General features: G+C 30.4%; 1 protein-coding gene across 1 annotated transcript in view; it reads right to left on the bottom strand.

Annotated features, from left to right (window-relative positions):
- Positions 1-588: 588 nt before the first annotated feature.
- The window catches only part of LOC145311918 (uncharacterized), a 64,483-nt gene continuing 41,909 nt past the window's right edge, over positions 589-23,162 (bottom strand). The window contains exons 6-14 of the mRNA XM_080150962.1: positions 22,820-22,929; positions 18,115-18,203; positions 17,515-17,596; positions 14,690-14,745; positions 13,037-13,113; positions 8,174-8,270; positions 5,723-5,809; positions 5,353-5,545; positions 589-5,139 (exon numbers count right to left, since the gene is read on the bottom strand). Coding sequence (XP_080007088.1) covers positions 4,268-5,139; positions 5,353-5,545; positions 5,723-5,809; positions 8,174-8,270; positions 13,037-13,113; positions 14,690-14,745; positions 17,515-17,596; positions 18,115-18,203; positions 22,820-22,929 — 1,663 coding nt within the window. The 3' untranslated portion in view covers positions 589-4,267. The remainder of the gene's footprint in view (positions 5,140-5,352; positions 5,546-5,722; positions 5,810-8,173; positions 8,271-13,036; positions 13,114-14,689; positions 14,746-17,514; positions 17,597-18,114; positions 18,204-22,819; positions 22,930-23,162) is intronic.

Genomic DNA, 23,162 nt, shown 5'->3' with positions numbered 1-23,162 from the left:
GGTTGTTTCCAAAATAGCAGTGGCCGAACTTTTCGACCAATATTATTAATTTACAGAAGGGTTTATTTTGTTTATCAGCATTGCACTTGATCGTGCATTGTCTTCTCCCTTAATATCCCTGCTTATAACTCTCTCTTTAGTTTACCTTTTACTTTTCCAGCTTCCAAGGTGAAAACAAATTAACATTTTTACAAACACACTAAAGTTTTAGCGATATTTTTTTTAATGTTTTTCAATCTTCGAACTGAAATACATTGAGACAAAAATCCTCCAATGAAAACACCCAATATTATTTACGATAATCTTTACAGTGCAGTGACTGAATAATTCCTTCCTCCTTTTATCTCAGGTTCTGATAGAGCTAGAGAGCTAGAAAATTGGTTCCCTTGTTTGCTAAAGAATTTCCGACAATATTACAGTCTTTATTATTGGTTGCTTCCTTCGCCCCTTTATTTGGCAATCTTTGTCTTTGTATCTTTTTCTACGAAAGAACATACAACTTAAGTACGTAAGTAACATACAGACTGACATATCCTAGTTATAGAGAAGCTATACTACTTTAAATAATAAATAAATAAATAACACAACTTTTTTCTACTAGCTCTAGAAAGCTTTCTTTATTTCATTCAAAACAAAAGCAATTTTTGATTTTACAAATGCTTTAACTTTAATTGTAAATCACATTTTAATCACATGGTAGTGATTAAATTATTTTCTAAAACATGGCATTACTAAAATAATCTAAAACATAACAATTAATTTAACTATCTAACAATAACAGCTCATATAATAAAATAAGAAGATCAAAAATAAATCATTTGATAAAGATTTTAAGGGGAAGATGATTTTATCAAACTTTTAATTTTTTCTTCTTTGGAAGACATATTAATATGATATAAATTTACAAATGATAAAACTAAAAACAATGCTAATACAATGAGATTCAAACACATTAAAAGTACTATTTAATTGTAGGCTAGTTTTAGGCTATTTTTAACAAAAAGAACATCTTTTGTTTGTTAGAGTTTCTATTTAAATGTATCAAAAATATTTAAAATTTATATATTTCACGACTGAAGAATCTTTTTATTAAATTTCTAACTGCATATCGGCCTAATAGTGCCTGAAGCCAATAGTAACATAAGGCGACAATATTATATAGGATTCAGTGTGCTTACAATAACAATAAAATTTATAAATTAAGAATAGCATAAATTTTAACAATACCTTTTGCTACTTCTTTTACTTTTACTTTTATTTTGATTTAGAAATTAAAGCTTATTTGACCTTAAGTGTTATTTAATTGATATAAAAATAGTTGAATACGCTAAAAAAAAATTTCAAGAGTGTAGTGTTTTGTAAAAACACTAATAATGGTCTAGAAGTGACAGCTTTATCTAAACGAATTTAATTTCTAGGGTGATTTGATCATAACTATCACACTAAAAAAAAGGTTAGTAAAAATCAATATTCTACAGTGATACAATTATAATAAATAGTTTAGGGACCCTAATCTTTTAACAAATATGTTGCATGAGGCCTTTAAAGTCCGAATTAGTCTGTTAACAAATTAAAAAATCTATAAGAATACAAAAAAATTTTAAATTCTTTGGGGGATAACTCTTATATTTTACCATTAAATTCATAGATGTGTTTATAATGATCTCTGAATCCGCTAAAAAAGAGACCCATATAGGCAATCTTTTATCAATAGCCCTAAGAGTAATAGCAGAAGTTAAACACTTATCCCTTATTCAGAGATTTCTGTAGAACATCAATGCAAAACCTGAATGGACGAAGGAAGGAGGTGGGTTCAATATGGAAAAAAAATCTACAAAAATACAGAAAATTAAAAACTTAATGGTTGATGGGAAAGTAAAAGCCCACATACGGTTTGCACACATTAAAAACTTTTGCCAAAAAAATTGCAATAGATATTTGAAACCATGGCGTTGTGTGCAATCAATTCCGCAAATTGTTTTAACTGCAAATTGTTTATTTTTGCAAAAAATGTAAGAATGATTAGAATAAAATTTAATTTCCAGCCAACAAAATATTAAGATTTCTAACATTCCAACAACTCGGGGAGTGAGGTGACATTGGACTGTAAATTAAACTTGTTCTCAAATATGTATTACCAATTTATCTTATTCGTTGGCTTGATTACTTAATATCCAAACTTTTCAACCAACAATTTTAATCTATTTATCGTCCACTGTCGTATCCCCCTGTGGAAACCCCACACAGACTCACAGACTGTTTTCTTAATTACATTACATTAAATTAATTTCATTTTGGTTTCTCGAGCAAAATTTTTGTGTGAGATTTTTTCTTTTTTATACAGTTATTGAGAAGTTTAATTAATAAGTAATTAAACACAGTTGTTTTAGGATTTTTAAGGGGGGGGGGGGGTGGTAATTGACCTATCTTATAATCGTATAATAAAATCGTATAATATATATAAAGATTTTTTTGTTTCAAAAAAGTGGCCCGAAAGCTTTATAAATATCTAAGGGTGGTTTTAAGCTATTTTTCTGACCTCGACCACCCTTCCCTAGAAAGGATAGATGGAAACCTAACCTCAAAAATTCTTTCTTTTTAGCAGAACTTTTACTTTTCTTTTTAGCAAAAGAAAGTGTCAAAATGTAGTTTTAAAACTTTAACTATGTTATGGTATAAAATGATATTGTGTTTATTCGAACTAGTGGATTTTTTTCAGAAAAAAGGGGAAAAATAATGCAGATAGGAATTTACTCTAATTCAAATATTTAAATTACTACTTAAAGGGTTTTGACACAACTGTTTAAAATGTAACTTGCGGAAAAATTTAGGGGAAAAATGATGTTTTTAGATAATGCTGTTTATTTGAATGTTTGTAGAAACATTTCTTTATTCTGTCTAATCAGTGACTAATTAAAAGCTGTGTCATCCTAAAATCAGATTTCACTTTGAAGTTTGATCTCTCTCTCTATATCTTTCTCTTAAAAGTAAAACGGGGACTTGTAAGTTAAGTGCCTAAATGTGTGTTTGTGATTAATTGTATCTATGTGTTTATTAATATCTCCTAAACGGCAAGAGCTATCAACCCAAAGCTCTAAAGAGCCCAGTCCTTTAAACCCTCCCCCCCCCCCCAAAAAAAAATCCAGTTTGTTTTTCAGTTTCTGTAAGGAAAAAGGTACCCAAGGTCCCAAAAACATCGCACCGATAAAAAAAGTTGCTGTGGTAATAGTCTGCTTTTCATTACTGGTAACATTAAAAATTTTAATTAGTGATAATCTGATGAAAACAATAAATGTTTTAAGATTTAATAATGTATAACTTGAGATTCAAAAATAATTGCATTGTAGATTATAAATGGAAAACTTAAAAATATGAAAGTTTGTATTCTTTTAAATTTTGATTATTCCTGAATTTTAAAATTAGCTTATTCACAAACTTATCACATTTACTGATTTATTGACAATACATGCAAATAAAAAGCGTTATATCTGCGCAAATTATTGTCAAAATTATGCTTGTTAATATCATATGATGATGATGACCCATTTCTATTTGTTGTAAGCTTTCAACTACTTAAATATTTCTAGAGAAAAGATGGCTATGGGCTAAAATAATCTGTCAATCTTTCAGAACATGTCTTGATGACAGGGCCCCAGTAGTTCGTAATTGTACACAAGTCTCTACAGAAAGTACAAGCGCAAATAACACAAGAAGACAGCTTTATTAATATGTCAATGTTCCATCAATGTAATTGTACAGTGTACTTTTCAAAAATTTGTGGAATTTTAATGTTTAAAATTATTAAATTAAGTTACGAAGAGTGATTATTTGCAATTAAGAAATTGGTAAATAGGACTTTTGTGTAAAAATTTAAAGTTCATTCAGTGCTGCTCTTTTATCTGTTTTTAATCTCATTTTGGCTACATGGGGTATTTTTGGTGTGGAAAATACCAAAAACACATTTATGTCTGATATGAAAATATCAATAAAATATCTAAAACTGTAACAATAAGTTCAACAGTTTGAGAACACCAAAAACTGTCACTTTTTATTGTCTGGAATTCAGCCAAATATAAATGTTTATAGCTTTTTTTTATTGTAATTATTTTTACAATGAAAGTCTGTTGCATTTTCACTTTTATTTGAGATTTGAGGAATTTTTATATGCCTTTGAAAGTTTTCATGGATTTTTGGAGATATAAAAATCATTTCAGAGGAATCTTATTCTCCAATAAATCTTATTAGAATTTTTTATATACCCAAAAATTTAGCTTCTAAACTGGCTGCGTTTCATCTTCTTTTGTCTTGTATGCCAAAAATGCGTCCAGGCTAGGACTGACGCAATTTGCGTCACCACAAAAATGCCCACTCCAACGACGACTCCTGTAAGGTTTAGACAGACCTCGAATGGTTCCTCCTGTATAGTTGGACCGAAGCTGTCAGACTTTGGCTGGTTAGTAAAGGCTACGTCGTTGGCATTGTTGAAGTAACGTTCTCTGGCGATTTCATTGGGGATAGACTGTTGGATTTCATCAATGTTTATGTCAGAAGCGATATCATTATTGACATGAGGAACAGGGGTAGATTTCTTGGGCATGTTCTTTTCTTTTTTAGCAAACTTATCAGTGATAGTAAAGGCATGGGTGACAAGCAAATCTTTTCCAACAACACCTCCTTGAACAGACCTAACTTTTCTGGATCTTTCTGCGTTAGCCAGCCATTTTGTCAGGGGATTCTCAGCAAATGACATATCCCTCCTGCGCCTGCGTCCGTACGAGTCAACATTTGTTTGTTTGCCAATGCTGTAGTCATTATAAACACACTTGACCGGCTCGCAGCTGGGCATACAGGGAGTCACCAAGGCCCTAAACTGCACAACTTCACTTGTAGGAAACTTGAAAGCATCAAACTTGGCCACCAGAGACTTGACAACATCCTCTTCGCGCACAAGAGGACCCAGAATACGGCTTTCAGTGGGACAACCGTCGGAATCGAGGAGCATGATTTCATTCTGATCATTACCGTCCTTGGCAATCAACTCACGGACAAAGATCTCGTAAGGGGAGTTCTCTGGGTCAAGGATGCTGAAGTGAAGTTCCAGAGAGTCACCCACAGCTGCTTCTACGACAGGTTCTCCACCTGCAAATAAAAAATATTGAAAAGCCAACAGAAATTATACTGGTACCCAAAGTTTTCTAAACACACTTGTTAACTTTAAAAGTTTGGATACTTTCAACCAATACATCCAATGACAGGACTAGAAACGCTTTACATGATATTGTACTTTTTTAAAAAAAAATTCCAATATCAAAACCAACATCGACAATTATGTATATAAACAATTAATTTTACCTAAAGCACTGACTCGCATAACCACATTGGGTGATTCAACGACTCCCTCCTCGAGCAGAGACGGTTCTATCTCCCCCTTGACTTCCAGGTCCACCCCGTTGTTGACTGTCCTGTTGGTGAGGTCATACTGGCAGTGCAGAGCCAGGCCAAGGTCAGAGCTGGTCACTACACTGTCGTGGTGCTGGATTATAACCTAGATAGATAGATAGACGGATAAAATGATGTATAGATAGATGATTGGATGGATAAATTGCTAGTTATTTTATTGCCTGATTATACACCTTCTATTTCATTCTGTACATTACACTCCAATGCATTATGGATAGATAAATAGATGGATAGGCAATTGGATAGATGGATAGATATTTACCTGATTAGTATAAACACCTTCTCTTTCTCTCTGTACATTACACTCCAAATCATTGTAGGCCATAGAAATACTGAACTCTATGTCTCCCTAGACAATAATTTAAATATTAGGAGATTTAGAGGTTATACCTGCCAAAACATTAGTCCTTAATTCTTTTATGTGCATACCCCTTTGAAAATAAGGAAATGGTAGGGAAAGTAGAAAGTAAAAAAATGGGCTATTGTATTTCTGACATAATGCCTATTATATGTGTATGTATCAGGGAGTAAGGGGGGCATTGGGCTAAAGTTTTATTCATTTGTTCGTTATAAACTTTGGGGACTTTTAAAATCTTGATTGGGTTGTACAAACTTACAGTTTCTAAACTTTTCTGAGAATAACTTTGATGTAAAGAAGTGGTAAGTTTGTTTTCACAATGGGATGTACATTAATTTATCGTCTATCGTCTTATCCCTTAGATCCCTGGTTTGATATAGGATTGTTTTAAGGATGCATTATTATTTGAGCTTTTTTTCTCATGAATTTTATACGTGTGAATTTGTGTTTGTGTCTTTTTGGGGTTTTCCTTTTACAGGCATATCAGAATATATAAGTTAATGAAAAAAAAACGATTACAAAAATAACAGTAAAGTTTTTTATATTTAGAAAATATTTAAAAGATTTTAATCTTTTTTATTGCCTGTTTACAGAAGACACCAAATTTGACTTAAAAAATCAATTTACCTTTTCTTTATTTCCAGTTTTTAGAAGGTATTAAAACCTAATTAGAGCGATAAGAAAATGGATAAGAGATGAAAATCTAAGTTACACAATACAAAGGAGGATGCTTCAGGGATTACAGGAAGAGGTCACTTCATAAGAAATGAATATTTGGTTTAGATTGTTTGATCAGGTGATTTTTTGTTGTCATCTTCACAGCACAGAAACTAGACTAATATTTTAATGTTAAACTTGATATGAAAAACTAAAAAACGGCCAAATGTCACTTTTTACCCAAGCAAGAATGGAACCTTTTTTTGGGGATATTAATAAATAAATTTTTATTACAGAAATAGTTAAAACAAAGATGACAACATCCATAGCTAGAAAATAAGCATGTATAGACAAACGAATAAAGTGAGATAAAGCAAATGTTAATTGGTCACAAAAAACATAAGAAATATATAAAAAAGACATTAGAGGGAAGCTTTAAGAACTTGTCATATTTTTTCAATTTTTTTGTAATAAAAATCTTTTAAAATTTTTTATTCAAATACATCTAAAAAAATGTAAGACATGTTACATAGGTCGGGAAATAAAAATAAATATTGTTTAATAACTCCAAAGTAACAGCTTAGCAAAAATTAAATTATATTTTGCTTTTTCCTAATTCTAAATTCAATTTTATTTTGCAGAATGAAAGTAAAGACAATTAGAAAATGAAACTGTATCTTTCTCAAATTTCTCTCATATTTGTCACTGCGACCAAAAAAAATTTGAAAAATCCGGGCAATTTGGTCAAATTCCAATACATTTACATTTCAGTGGTGTTCTAAAAATTTACAAAAAAAAACTCAAAATTAGCTAAAATATAAAATTGGAGCTTACAGCCAATTTAAACTTTTCCCAATTCACTGAATATTTCTTCTTAACATTATTAATTTTGGTGTATAACTATCAATTCTAATAACTCAACGAGTGCATTTATACTATCACATGTCATTGCAATCATATATATCAGAAAACAACATAATGTTTTATGTTTACACGAGTAAACCAGCCAAGAATTTCAAAGTAGTTTTATTATCAATATTATGTCTTTCTTTATTGCTAAATAACATTTTCCGTTATGCAAAAACGTGATATTTTTTGTACCATATGTAAAAAGAATTTGTGTGTATTTGACAAAGTGTAAGTGCAATTATATTTGCCTCAGGCATTATTTGTCCAGATTTTGTTACAGATACCTAGACAGACATATAGCTAGCTTGGAAGCTGGTTAGATAGTTAGTTAGATAGAAAGCTAGATAGTTTTTGATAGAATAACAGTTTGCACCTTAAAGTAAAAGCCGGGATTTCAACATGTATTGGGAATTAAACACATCCATGATACTTTTGTATGATGTCCTAAATGGATGCTTGCGTTTACCCTCAAAGTGCGTTTTTTAGCATAGAACCACAATCCAATTTTTTTGAATAAATTGAAAATGAGTCAGGAGGGTATTTTTTGTTTATTTTTTACTTTAGGTCAGGTTAGGTAGGGTTATATTAAGTTCTGTTTAGCCTCCGCAGGGTTAGGGCATAGTAGGATTGAATCCACAGGGTTAGTTCCCCCTTCAGGGGTTAAGCATGGAAAAAATCTACCATCCCATCCCACCGATTATTTTCATTTTATCTAAATATAAGGAGGGGGGCTTTCAGTGCTCGACCGGCACTTTGGTGGAAAGCACTTTAACATTTATGTATTGTTACCTGTACGTCGACAACACAACTGTTGGGACTCTCCTTGGCATACAACTTTCCTGTGAAGATTTTGTTTGTTGTGATTGTGGCCACCATCTCTGATGATCTAAAATTAATTTGATTTACAGATGTTATATTTTTTTTATGGATTAAGTAGTTAGTTTTATGTCCAAAATTTGATAACACAAGATCTCTAATTGCCTTGAAAACTTTGCATACACACTTTTGTTCAATAGTGATTAGTTGGTTCGAACTAACTGTGTCGTACTCGTCACTTTTCAACCAATAATTTTAACCTTCTATAAATAATTTAATTTTCACATTCCTTATCTCAAGCAAGAATTAATATACACCCAAGAAGAATAATAAATTTATATCTAAAGATGAAGCATTATTCTTTGTGAAAGATGCAGAATTCAATTGAAGACACTTTTTGTTTAAAGATTAAGATAATTTATTGTATAGAACTTCATAATATTTTTTATGTTCTTTGGCATTTTTGCAGATAACTTATTTTTTTGATGGGAGGGGAGTATACACTACCCTTCAACCTCCCAATCTAAAACCGGTGCTTTTAAATCAATATGCATATTATCTTGAGCTAAAGGCAACATAAAGTAGTAGGGTATTTTTGTCTGAAGTTCAAAATCTCAAAAAATACTCATCCGAATTAGTTGTATTTCTTAGGGAATTGTTATGAATATTTTGGGGTGGTTTTAGGCTGTTTTCATGACCTACCATGACATTCCCTAGATGCTAGGGGAGCATCCGCTTGTTATTTAAAATTTAATAACAAAGTTTGATGACTTATTTGTTATGTAATATACGGGCGTGAAATAAATTCTTAAAAATAAAACTGAAATTATTCTATAACTTACTTTGTCTGTCTGTCTGTTCATTTAAATACTTTCTTCCAGCTTCTAAATTTTTCTTTTATTTTTTATATTACTAATTTGTAAGTCCTAATGCTTTGCGAAATATAATTATTGCCAAAATATAATTTAATCGGCTAAAATAAAGATGACAGTCTGATATTTATAGTGTAGTTTCCCAGGGCTAAAAAACATGTACTTTTATTATATTTAAATCTTAAACTTAAATAATTTTGTTTAAATCTGTCCCTGCTCCTCATATAACTGGACAAAAGCATTGCCAATTTCCCTGAAAAAGTAGAGAGAGGACAGAAACACCCACCTCACCTTGAGTTTAAAACAATTTTAAATTCAGGGGGTAATTTTTTTTCTATTTGACAAACCCCTTCCGGAAGCCCTTAACCTGAGGTGAATTCCTAAAAAATTCCTTTTGCCTCACTAAAATTTTAGTGAGGCAAAGTCATCCCCTCTAAATTTTTAGTAAACCTCACTGATTTTAGTGAGACCAACTGATTTTAGTGAGGCAAACTGATTTTAGTAAGGCGAATTTTTAAAAAGAATTTACATCTGATATAAGCCCTTGTCCTGCGAGGGTCTCTTACCCTGCGGGGCTTTCTCATGTTACCCCCTCCCCTCCTACCTTTTGTTTACAATCTATTTTATGAAAATGGTGGGGGGGAGGTTTTCTGTGCTAACCTATGAACTTTGAGGAATACCACCAAAGCATTTATGACATACAAACAAAGGGAATATTTTGAAACAAACTTTATACATTTGAAAACTAGGGTTATCATGAAAATGCTAAGAAAATACAACCCCGTCACTTTTTTTTATATATTTCAAAATAAGTAGGGAGGGTTCTGGGCTCGACTAGATAATTTATGGTAAACTGCCGTGCATTTTCTAAAGGAACAAATAAGTTTAAGGTTTATTGGTAAATCCGTGTAATTCCAGGGATGGAGAGGACATTGACCGATAGAATAATCTACAGCACTTGAGTTTACCCAATATTTACTAGTTATCAAAAGCTCAATTCCAAAAAAAATATTATAAAGAACCTTTTTCTTAATGTTAATTGACCAATCCCTGTATAATTCCAGAAATAAATAAAGTTAACTCTCATTTTCTTTCCCCTTTCAATTAAAGAAATCACGATTGCTTTAGAAAGAGAACGAAATATATCCTAACTAGCGCAACATAAAGCTTTATACGGCTAACAGAGACCCAGTGATGGATAAGGAATATAAGTGGATATAATTACAGGAGGAAAATTGTCGCCAATTTAGGTTGCTAACTTCACTAATCACTAATTGGTCAGTTAGTTCACCCAGTAGAACAGGAGAAAAAGGGGGTAAATGGGTTGGATGGGGAGATAAATGTTTTAGCCAGCTACAAATTTCACCTTATTAGACCAGTCTGGGAAAAGATTTTAGCAATTATAAGTCCATTGACCTAGTAGACCAAGAATGTACACAGCAAGTTAAAAAAGTACAACGAAAAAAAACACACAAAAATAACGCTTCTTAAAGTTTAATAATTTTTCTTTGCTTTGAATATTTGTAAAAATAAAAAAAATCAACATTTAATAAAGAATAAGTACTGTACGAAATTATACCTTGAAATATCAAAAGAATATATCAAATAAAAAGGTTTTTGGTAAACAATATTAATTATGATGTCACATATTTTTAAGCTAAAAAGGCAAGATATACAAGAAATAAACGGTTTAGACCTCTTGGAAATAAATTAGAATAGAAAGACAGATTGAGTCATGTAATATCTTTTCTCCTTAAAACAAACATTACAACAAACACCTTAACATTTAATCAATGCATTTCCAAAATGTTAAGGCAGTTTTAAGTTTATGTATGTAAGATCTAAAAGTGTCCTAACGAACATCAACTATATAAGATAAATAATGAAAAAAATCCATAAACAAATGACCAGAGAGTTTTTTTGGGATAAGACAATGGAGATAAATATGTGTACACTGTACAGCCCCTTATCACAATTAGCAAATTTATCTGTTGATTATAATTATTGATAGAAAAGTTTAAACAAATTTTTAACAAAAGCACCAACGTTTTTAATGCAACGAATGAGGGGTCAAGTTAATAAAGTCTTTGGGGACTAGCAAAATCTCAAATCCAAAATCCCCTACCTTTCTGTCTGAATCTAATACATACTCTCATTACCTAATCCCAGGAATTTTACCTCACCGTGAAAACAAGACACGACACAATTAACCAGGAATGGAGGGAAAGGACATTCGGATGAAAAAATCAACATTTTCCCCTTCCTTAATTCTTACATAAATATAACACGTGTACACAAAATTTGGTATCAAATTTATAGGGGAAGGGGGGGGGGGTTAATTCATTACAAACTATCCCCTTGTCCCAGCAAATTAAATTTTAAGTTTCTTAATATGTACCCTTGATTTTACTAACCTTTTATAATTTTGACATACTTTTTAATATTAAAGTGGTCATAATTTACACTTTATCGACGTCTTATTGTCGACATAATGATTATCATTATTAAGCCAAATATCTTATTATATAAAGTAGTAAGTTTTTTTAGCGAAGGATCTTGCTAATCGCTGACCTGATATGGTTCTCCTTTACACTGAAGCTTCCTATAGGTCCTGAGGTGGTTTAAGGCTATTCTATTTTATAGATAAAGTCTGGGTATGGTGTTAGGCTATTATTCTGCCCACATTTATCCTTTAGAATAGAGCCTCTAGATGCTAGGGGCGCAGCCGCTTGTAACATTTAAAGCAATTCTAATAATTATGTCATTATTGAATTGTCATGACTCCAGTGGAAAGTACAGGATGGGGGGGGGGGACATTGGACAGTAAATTACAGTGGTACCCAAAGTTTTAAACCCACGTAATCCTTTTCGTACTTTTATTGAACTTAATTGATTTGTTCATAAATATAAATAAAGTGTCTATTAATAAACTTTCAAACAAAAAATTAATCTACAGAAGGGGTAAATTTATTTTATTTCTTAAGACCTCTGAAAAATGTGAATTATTGAGGAAATTTGAGTTTAAAACAAAATAAACACAAAATTTAAGTCTTACCAGGGATAGTGGATTGACATAGGGATAGGAAATGGAAAATATACGATAAATTAATCACATAAACATTTTTTATGTTCAAAATCCAGTTATTGTAACGAGTTAATATTAATATTAATTATACGAGAGAAAAAAAGGGTTGTAAAATAGCTTTCCCTCATTCTTCCTGAATTTTTACAGACATAAGTTTTGACAGTTGACAGCAAAAACATTAAACACATAAACTGTATTCTAATGCATGGAAGGGTCAACTTGAGTTAAAGTAATCAACATTTTTTCCACAATATAACCCTAACTCTTAGATAAAAAACGCATTTTCTTACAAAAGTTAAAACAAGGACTAGCATACCCATGAAAAGCGCAGCTTTAAGAAAGATAATTCTGTAAAATAAACAAGTTTGAAAAATTTGTACAATTTGTTTCTTTATTCACCTATTTCATAACATTTAGAAACATACAAAGCTATAAAAAAATTTAAGTCACTAAAAACAATTTACCAAAATATTTCCTTTAAATTTCTTTTTGAACATGGACATTAATATCATTTTAAATTATTCCATATGTGGTCAATATTGAAACACTTTAATAATGAAATCAATTAATATTAATTACTAATTAAAAATTGTCTCAATATCTGTCATTAATTTTGCAATTATTAACATGCAATCATTATTAATATAAACTTATTTTCATAATAAAAACCAATATATATAAAGGTAATTAAACATGAACAAAATTATGCAGAAGTAGCGCTGTTTATCTTTAATACAATTAAGCTTTGGATAGGTGCAGGATGGGTTTTATCCTATTTTGTTAGAGGGCACCTCCAACCTTCCGAGAAGAATAGCAATTATAAGTCAATTTCCTTTATTAGAGATTGAATTAAATAGGATAACTCTATCAAATTCTTACCTGCAGTCGATAGTAACATTGTAACAGGAGCTCAGCTCAAAGGTTCCACGAACATTTCCAATAATCAAAAAGGGATCCTAAAAATAATAAAATTAGTACCAAAACATTTCTAATATTCAGAAAGGAATCCTAAAAATTAGATAAAGATTAACAAATAATATTAATAGTAACATCACCCTAAAAGTGCCAATCAATCACAGACCCCCACCCCATTATTGCTTTAAAAGCAATAAAATGAATTTATAAAGCTAGGTTTTTTTCCAAAGTCTAAACCCTTCGGGGCTACCTTGTACCAAAAATGACCAATCTACTTTGCTAGAAACCACCTTCAAATCATATAAAATAAAATAGAAATGATTTTTTTAGTAAAATTATTTGATGATAAAAAGGGGATTACACCGTTCTGTTGAAATTGCATTTGGAAAATGTGTTTACATTTAAACAGATTTTAAATGCAGTAGTAGGGAAATGTTTTTTTACATTAAGAGAGACAACTCACTAATCAATGCAAAATTAGAACTTTCAGATAAGTGCCAGCCAATCAAAGTGCCGTTAATTGGAATAAAAATTACAGTGTTTTCACTCGTACACTTACCTCAATAGTCTTATTTGATAAAAATGCGTTACAATTACATTAAATTACATTTAAAGAAAAAACACACTACTATTTGTAACTATTGAAAATTATCTTCTTTACTTTAATTAGAAAAAATCTTTGAGTCAAGGGATAAATATATTTTGTATGTTCTCCTCCCAGAGAGGGAAGGAACATTGGACCGATTTCTAAAGTTTTATAACCGTTACATTTGTTGTAAACCTTTAGTTATTTTTTTATGAAATTTGATTGGATCGTTTCAAAAATTCCAAACTTCTTATTCAATAGTTTTAATCTACTGAATAGGAAATTTTGTTTATGATCATTAATCCCTAATCAATTTTTCGTCCATTATCGTATCCCTTTAGATTCTTAGATCACTTTTAGACTATTCCGTTGTCTGACAAACAAATAATTTAGCATTTGTGCAAAAACGCCCATTTTGGCAATTATGTAGTGCAAACAAATTGCACAATTTGCCTAAACTATTGCCAATTTGCCAAAAACTTATATATTGCAAATTTTGCCACTTTTCCAAATTTTAAATCTTCTATGCATATATATATATTTCATATCATCTTATAGGGGTAAAGTATATCATAACAAGTACAAATAAAATACATATCCATAATTAGCGCAGCAACAACTTACTCTGACTTAGAGACCTTATTGTTTATTAGAAGCGTCGTTACTTTAAAAAATAATTGAGGGATAAAACAATTGATTGGTAGAAAGTTCAGACACTGCTAATTTTTATAACCCAATTGACATTTATAAAAGTTCACAGAATTTTAAAGCCAACAAATAGGAGAACATGTTTATAATACTTTGGGGACCAGTGTAAATTACAGTTCAATGTCCCCTCTCTCCATAAAACAAGACAGTGTTAGAACATATTAGCAAATCTAAAAATGATTACTGCAAAAATCAATCAATTTTAATCCTTAATATAGTAATAAAAATCAACACAAAGTATTTTGATTACCGACGTTCTGAATGATATTGAAATAGTTGTAGAATAGCTTGACTTAATTATTTTTGTTAATATTGAATGATACCTGAATTTCTGATAAGGTGGCTGTAGCATGATGAGATAATCTACACACTCTGTCTCCTACATAGGTAGATAGGTTTAAATAGATAAAATAGAAAGGTATAGTAAGCTAGGCATAGATAGATAGTTATAAATAGGCATAGATAGATAGTTATAGATGTATAAAGATAGACAAGCATAGCTAGACAAAAGATATAGATAGGTATCTATAGATAAACATAGATAGATAGATAGATTCAGCTAGATGTAGATATACATAGATAGATATATTTAGCTAGAAATATATAGATATATATAGCTAAGCTAGATAGATGTATATTTATACACAAATAGATGTATAGCTAGACATAGATTGATAGATAAACATGTTATATGTATATTGGTGATTAATAATTTATGATATGATATTATCATTTCATCAAATATTAATAAATTATTCCGTCCTGTACTTTACATTCAACTTAATAATACATTGAAAAGGAAAACCTGCTTATATTTACATCAAAATTGCAAATTTACTTTATAATTCAATAACCATATCATTTAATATGTCTGTTTATTTACAGGGATCATAAAGGATAAGACGCTAGTTATTCTTACAGGCTATAAAGTATACCCAAAAGCGAAATAAATTTTAAAAAGTATTTGGGGGGCAGACAAAAAAGTTGTCAATTTCCTAGGTGTTGCCCACCCAACTTAAGCTGAAAATCACCTATAGGTTTCGTGATTTTTTTTCGAATTAATTTCGTTGTTGGTACAAGCTGTTATTCTTCAGTTCTAATGTCCCCTAACTCCCTGTTTATTTAAGATTTCTTTGGGAAAATCATTTTAATTTCTGTACTTCTTCAGTTAAGTATGGTATCATTCTTGTTATATTTATATTTTTAATAGTAAATTGTAATTTCAACTTACCTTTTAATCAAACAAAAAATGGCTAGATTATAAAAGCTAAGTTATTGCCCCAATAGGGTTTTAGAGCGGTTTCCCTTGTAATGCACAAAAAAAGTATTTCTGATGCTTATTTTAGGCTGGGTTAGGTCCAGTGAAGTTTATTAGGTCCAGCAGGGGTGGTAACCTGAAGGGTTAGAACAAAAAAACAGGTTTCAGGCAACTTTCCTTGATGAAAGTACATGACCTAGGGTTTCATGAAAATATATGAATGAAATAATGCATTAATAAATTATTATTTTAAAAAAATACTACTTACTATATACTTAAATTAATCAACGATATTTATCCATTTAATCGATAGTCGATCAAACTTGCCCTCCCCCCCCCCCCCCCCTACAATACTCAAAAATTATTATAGCCCTAACCCTACGGGGCTTTTCTGTACTCAAATTAACATAACCTAAGCAAAACTTACCCTGTAAAACAAGAATATCAATAGACTCAGTAAACTAACATGACTAATCTAATACTTTGATTGGGTCAGGAGTTTTTGATTCACTGAGAACTTGGCAAAAAAACACCAATAACTGGTAATGGTAATAAAATACTGACAATTAATCAATCAATCTTATATTTAACTGCAGAAACAAATGGCTTGTGACAAAAGTAAACCATTCATAGTTTTTTTATAATTGATAAACCAGGATTTTTTTTATTAAAAAATGAATTCATCTAATATAATGGTTGAGCTAATTGGGCGAAATTTCTATTCATTGGCGAGGTGTTATTATATTATTAGAAATTGTCTAGGGTGTTTATTTTTAGAAATATATTAAAATTGAAAAAGAACAGAAAGTAATAACTAAATACTGTTTTCTAAGATTTTCACATAACCAAAAATATTTTAAGTTACAACGTCATATTATGGTTTAATAAAAATATGACTGATTGTTTATTTAACCAGATTTTATGTGATTTCTATAGATTTTCTATAACAGTAGTATCCCATTACTAAAGAACCATAAAATAGACAGATATTTAGCTGTAATTTAACGTTTTTAAAACATTTCAGAACCAACCTTAAGGTAAAATATGATAAATTATGTGTTAATTTTTTCGGCTAGCTAATTCATTTTTGCATATTTTGATGAATTATAGAAATAATAATATAAGGACTTCAAGTGGGTGTGGAAGGAAACATAAAATCCCTTATTTTTTTAAATAAAGTTTTCACTATAGGAGTATCATTTTTGAGGAGGAGGGATGTCCCTCTTTGAGGTAATAAAAAGAAATAAAATGTTGTTTGAATAAACATTTTTTTCTGGGAAGTACTAAATACCTTATTCCTGCAAGCTACATAGATATTCTTTTGTCATAACTCAAAATTTCTTTGTTTTCTTATATTCATATAGTGTACTTATCATTTTTCATGTTATTTGACCAAAAGTTTCTTTACTTTTGGTCTTGTTTTAAGATGATACTATGTAATTTTAAAGACACTTTCACACCAAAAATAAACCCTGAGGACACTCATAAATTATTTGTTTATAAAGATATATTATACATATAGTTATATATATAAAAAGATAGACAAGTAGAAAGAAAGATATATGTATATAACATAATTCTTTAATAAAAAAGATAGATATTATGAAATGTTAAATAGATTCATTATCCATATATAAAAATAACAGGATGTATGTATGTGGGTGTGTGTGTCTAATCTCGCTAACTATCTAACTACTATGGTTCTTCTTATAGTGAGGCTAATTATAGGTCCAGGTAATGTTTTTAAGTATAACTATTATGGAAGGGAGTTCATTCACTCTTCCAAGAGAATTCATCCCTGACCTTAATAGATGGTCAATTCTTCAACCACTATTCCTGCAAGTGTTCCTAGAGGCCTTTATGGAAGTAATAATTAATCTAATGTCATACCTGTATCTCCATAATCAAAAGAATGGCATCTGTAAGGGGCTGTCAGGCAGAGATCCCTGCAGGCTTCCATAGCGGGTACATCCTAAATTCAACTAATTTCAGGGAGGGAGGGGATATAGAGCTGGAAATTATACTACTGGAAAGTACACTAAGTTTTAGACATCGTCTGTCATTCGCTATCTTAAAAACTTTTGTTAAATCTTAATTTGTTAATTCCAACTAGCAGTGTTCACTGTCCTAATTAAAATCTTATTCTTACGGAAGGGGTCATCTTGTTTATCATCAATAGAGATGTAAATATATATTGTTTCATTGTCTTATTGCCATAGGCTCAAGTCTTTTAAACAGGAAATTTAGCGAAAATTGACTGGATTCGAAGCCAAATTATTAATATCTATTTATCGCATCATACTATAGACAGATTTCCGTGGATAGTAAAATAAGAAATTTTAATATTAAATTTATGATCTTCGTTTTATTATTCGTTGAAAATTGTCTCTAAAACAATACTATACACGAGTTTTAATTATGGCTCAGAACCGGTTCCAATCCAGCGGAAATGAATCAGATTTAAGGCCACACTGGAAAATATTTTCTAACCTGATAAACACTGTCGACAGTTTTCATGATTCTATTCTCCAGAAGTTGAAAGTCACAAAGTTTAACCGGGTCGTCCACACAATTGTTCTCTGAAAAAAAAATATTTTAATAATAAGTCACAGTAGCACTGCACCAGGATCTAAAATGAACCACAAATTTATGTAAACCCCCGCCCCAGTTATGATAAACAAAATTAAGATTTCTTTAAATTGAAATTATTGGTGTTTAAGTTTGGAAACTACAAGTTTTTACCAACTAATCAGGATCTAAGTAGTTAAGATAATGAATGAAAATAAGTTACAGTGTTTATAAAACTTTGGGTACCATAAATTTGCAGCACAATGTCCCATCCCTCCCTGACTAATTGAACTTGAAACTTGAACATTTTTGGACGTCATCGTTCTTGTTATGCTATGTTTTACTTGCGATTTGATTCTCAGAATATATTCTTATCAGATAAAAGTTAATTTTACAATTGTCCTCATTTAAACCAACAATATAAAGTGCTTAGTTCGTTAAAACTCAATTCAGAACTTTAAAGATAGTGATAGAAATTCATGAAATTAAACCAGAGCTCAGCAGCCACAGCTTAAGATTCTAATTAGCCGTTCAGCAGCTAAATCAGCCGCAGATTAAAGTATATCCTTCAACTGACTGATGATGCTTTACCTACAACTTTTCCACAAGTCAAAAATATTTATCATTTGAAAAACTAGGAAACCTAATGGATAAGACAATGAAAGATAAATTGTTTTACATTCCCAATGATTTTTAAAAAACTTATCCGTTAAATAGATTATTATTGGTCGAACTGTTTAGAACAACTGTATTATTTTTAACATTCATTGAAATTAGTTTATCATTTATTTATTATTAGCAAAGATAAACTTAAAAGAAAATTATATTTTGATTGACAGAGAAGTTTGACAGGATACGTATCTCTGGCCATGGGTTCCTTAAATTGAAAACAAGTCAAGATTTTTTCTTTGATTTCTTAAAATTTCTATTGTTCAGTGAGAATGAGATCTTTTTACTTTTATTATTTACTTTTCCTTTCATTTTAATTTATCTTTCTATTATTTCCTACTTTCCCTTATTTTTATATAATTAACAGCAAGGCTTTTATAAACTTAAGGGATGTACGTTCTCAATATGATCAATCCTGTCTCCTGTAATATATAACAGTTAGTTTTGGGTTGTCTGAAGATTAAGATTAACTACTGAAACGAATAAAATCTTCATAATAGGGAACTTCACATAGGTCCCAGGATGCTATTCTATTTTTAGATTAAAGTATTTAGATTGTTTAGGCTAGATTGTCAATCTTTGAATACTGAGCCATTAGATACTTTTTTATCTTTTTTAATATCTCGAAAACTACTATACCGATTTACTTCTCATTTTAAGGTAAGCTTCCGTTAGGTTCTGGTTTGGGTTTGGGCTATTTAATTCATAACTTGGAAAGGATTTAAGCTATTTTCATGTCATCCGTTCCTTAGAACCATCCTTTTAAAATCAAAATGGGTATGAAGATTCATGTAAGGCATACTTTAAAAGAAGCGTAGCTGCTCTAAAGTAAACTTTAAACTCTAATGTAATCAGGACACCAAAAAATGAATTATTATAAAATCTCATTCTTTTATCCAAGATTTCTGTCTAAAAAACCGATAAATACATAAATATCTTTATTGAAGATGTTAATTGTTGTTTGAAAAGAGCATAGGATCGAACCCTTGACCTTCTTGGTTATTAGATAAAATTAATGTGAAAATAGCACTCTTACCTTCTTTTTCCGTATGTCAAGTTTAAATTTAGTCATATATAACTTCCACAAAGATCTGTTGACAAAATGTCATAAGCAATAAGTTCCATATTTTATATTTTAATTTTTTAAGATGAAGCACATTCAACAGACAATCAACTCTTGGATTACACGACCTTTGTCTGAAAGTTTTAACCTGAATAGTGATTGGTTAAGCCTGTTTGCGGACTAAGACATTCCTGCTACCCTTAATATTAGTGTCAAGCGACAGACATATAAGCAGTTGTGGCCCAGGCTCGAATCTGACACCTACCCTACACCTCAGCCACGCTAATGACACGGGTTAACATCCCCTTTTATTTTACATTTCATTATTCTAATTTTAGATATTGTGCCTTATTTTGCTAACATAAAGCTCTTTCCAGTTAAGCCATTTTGGGGAACTCAGCGAACACCTTCATTGAATTTTCCCTTTAAATAAGGAAATATTCTTCCATACTTCACATAAATAAAAGGATTGGAAATGACATTTTCAAACATAGTACGGTAGATATTTGATTTAATAAAGAAAAAAACAAGCATAATCTTGTAAAGAGTTTTAATAAACCACTTGAAGAATAAATAATATCTAGAAACGAATCGTTAAAAAAAAAATTAAGGCGTGCACGTCAATTTACCACGGGGGCGTAAACCATTTGGAGGTGAAAAGGTGGTTGCAGGCCATCCAAATTTTATTCTAAGGGGGATGTTAATACCCCCATACCACACGCCATTGAATTAAGTTTTTCTTATTAAATATTTCATAAATAAAATCTGTTTACTAGACAATATAACACAAATACACCCAGCTACTTAATCATACAAGATTATTGTCACTGTAAGTCCCTAATCCCTGATTACTTTCACACAAGATGTCTTTATAAATTATAGACTTTATATCTATCTATCTTATGTCCATCTCTAATTGTTTTCAATTGTCGTTAACTAATACCCTAGTGTCACAGATATATATAAGCCTTGATAACCTTATTTTTAATGTTATTCTAGTGTAAAATAAGGTTCTTAAAACCCTTTGAATGGTAGGAATCACGCTTACTTGAATTGCATAATTTACCAATGAAAAGTTTAAAAGTGTTGGTACAGTTCTGTCAAATTTTGTTTTGTTTCACATATTTTTAGTGAATATATATCGTATCAAGGTTTTTTATTTGTCTGTAAAGATCTCGCTAATCACAAAGGTAATTGAGCAACTAATTATAGGGATGCTTCACATATGTCCCATGATGGTTTGGTCTAATTAGTTTAAAACTGGAGAAAAAAATTATAATGCTTTTTGTTTATCAAAAAAAATAATAAACATTTTGAATGAACACTTTTCTAACACTCAATAAGACAGAAAAAGATCAAATAAAATCATTTTTTCAACCACAATAAGTAATTTAGTTTAAGAAAACAATAAAGCATAAGCACCAGAGATATAAAGGGATAAGACATTGGGGGATAAGTTTATGTACACTGTACAGCCACTATTAAGATACATAAAATTACCCCCTTTTGTAGATTATATTTATTGGTCGAAAAGTTTGGTTGTGCAAACAAATAAGATTTTTATAAGTGACCGCAACATTTTTAAGCCAACGAATTTTATAAGCTTTTTTAAAACTTTGGGTACCAGTAAAATTCAATGTCCCCTCCCTCTCTGAAAAACTAATTTGTTTATATAACTATTGAATAACTATACTGTTTAATTTTTATATTATTTTCTCACATTACATAATATGAAAAGATGATAACTTCTTTATAACACTTAAGTATCATTTACCAAAAGACAAAAACCACAAAAATGTAAATCATTATTTTAAATTCATTTAAATACAATGGGAATTTAAAATCAAAAATAGAAGTTTTAACCTGTTTTTGTTATTTAAACCAAAGCTTGGTGCCGTGCCGAAACCTCAAATTTAAACCCTTTTTGAAGCTGTGAAAAAAACTTTAATGGGGGGATTGCCATGTTTGGGTCAGGTTTAGATTTTTAGCTGATTTAAAAAATTGTAAAAGGTTAATTTCCCCGAGGCTTACAGGCTAACGCGCGGCTGCTGGGACCTGATTTGATCCTTTGACTTGCTTTTTTTATTTGGAGGAGGAAGTTATTTTCTTCCCAAGAAAAAACAAGAAAAAAACTGTCTAGGCAGACAAGCATCATATTATTTTATGTTAGAATATTTCTTTCAGAAATATTTTTTGGCCTTGTATTGCATTGCAGTTTCATTCACAACAAGAACGATTATTTTAAAAAGTGGCAAAGCAACATATATGTAGCTGTACATATTTTAATAAAAATAAAATGAACTCACAGAAATTTGGGTGCTTTTACAAAAAAAAAAACAAGTTTAGCACTGATAAACAACGACCCCTCCCCTTTAAAATTTTAAGAATTAATTAAAAATAAGGGAGAGGGTAGTTTTTTTACTCCTGCGAATGCTACCCCCAGTACCAAATATAACCTTACCTAATCTGACCTAAATCAATAAATAAACTAGCGAAAAAGTAACAATTAAGTCTAATTTCCCTTATTTTAGATAGGTTTTTTATCAATCCTCAATGAGGAACCTATGATAAACTGCGCAGATTGCATAGATAGTGTACACTTTGAATATAAATTTACAATATCTAGGTTGAGTTACAAAGCGACGGACAAAACTTATTTAAAGAATTGCTACGCTACTAAAATAAATGTTATTCTTTTTTCAATGGATTTGTCATAAAATTGTTATATAAACGTCTGTCAATAGTGTGAACAAAATAGAAAGAAACATCTTTTTTGACAAAATAATATTATAAACAATTTAGTTGATTTTTCAACTAAAATTATTTCTGACATTGTTATTTTGAATTTCAATCTATCTATTTATCCATATCTATGTCTGTTAATCTGTAACTCACCCATAAATTCATCTCCTTGAGACTGTGCCCATACGAGAGTGCCGGCAACAGTGTGTCTGTCCATATCTGAGAGACGGCATTCCCCAGTTTGACGGTTGTAGCTTACAGATCTAAAAAAATAATTTATTTAATTCATTACGACAATAAAATAATGGGTCCAATAACGCACTCTGCCTGTTTATCCGCCAAGGCGTTTCCCCTTAATCTTACTTTACTACCCAAACTATTGTACATAATAGTAATAAGACATAAATTCACCCTTTAATGTTTAAAATTTCTAATCGTCTTTTGTATGTTGCAATCCTTGTTTTTACGTTTAGTGTGGCGTAATAGATTTTGATAA

This window comes from Acartia tonsa, chromosome 2, assembly GCF_053477335.1.
Source record: "Acartia tonsa isolate MP-2025a chromosome 2, ASM5347733v1, whole genome shotgun sequence".
Classification (NCBI taxonomy): Eukaryota; Metazoa; Arthropoda; class Copepoda; order Calanoida; family Acartiidae; genus Acartia; species Acartia tonsa.
This window is presented reverse-complemented; position numbering and strand designations above follow the sequence as displayed.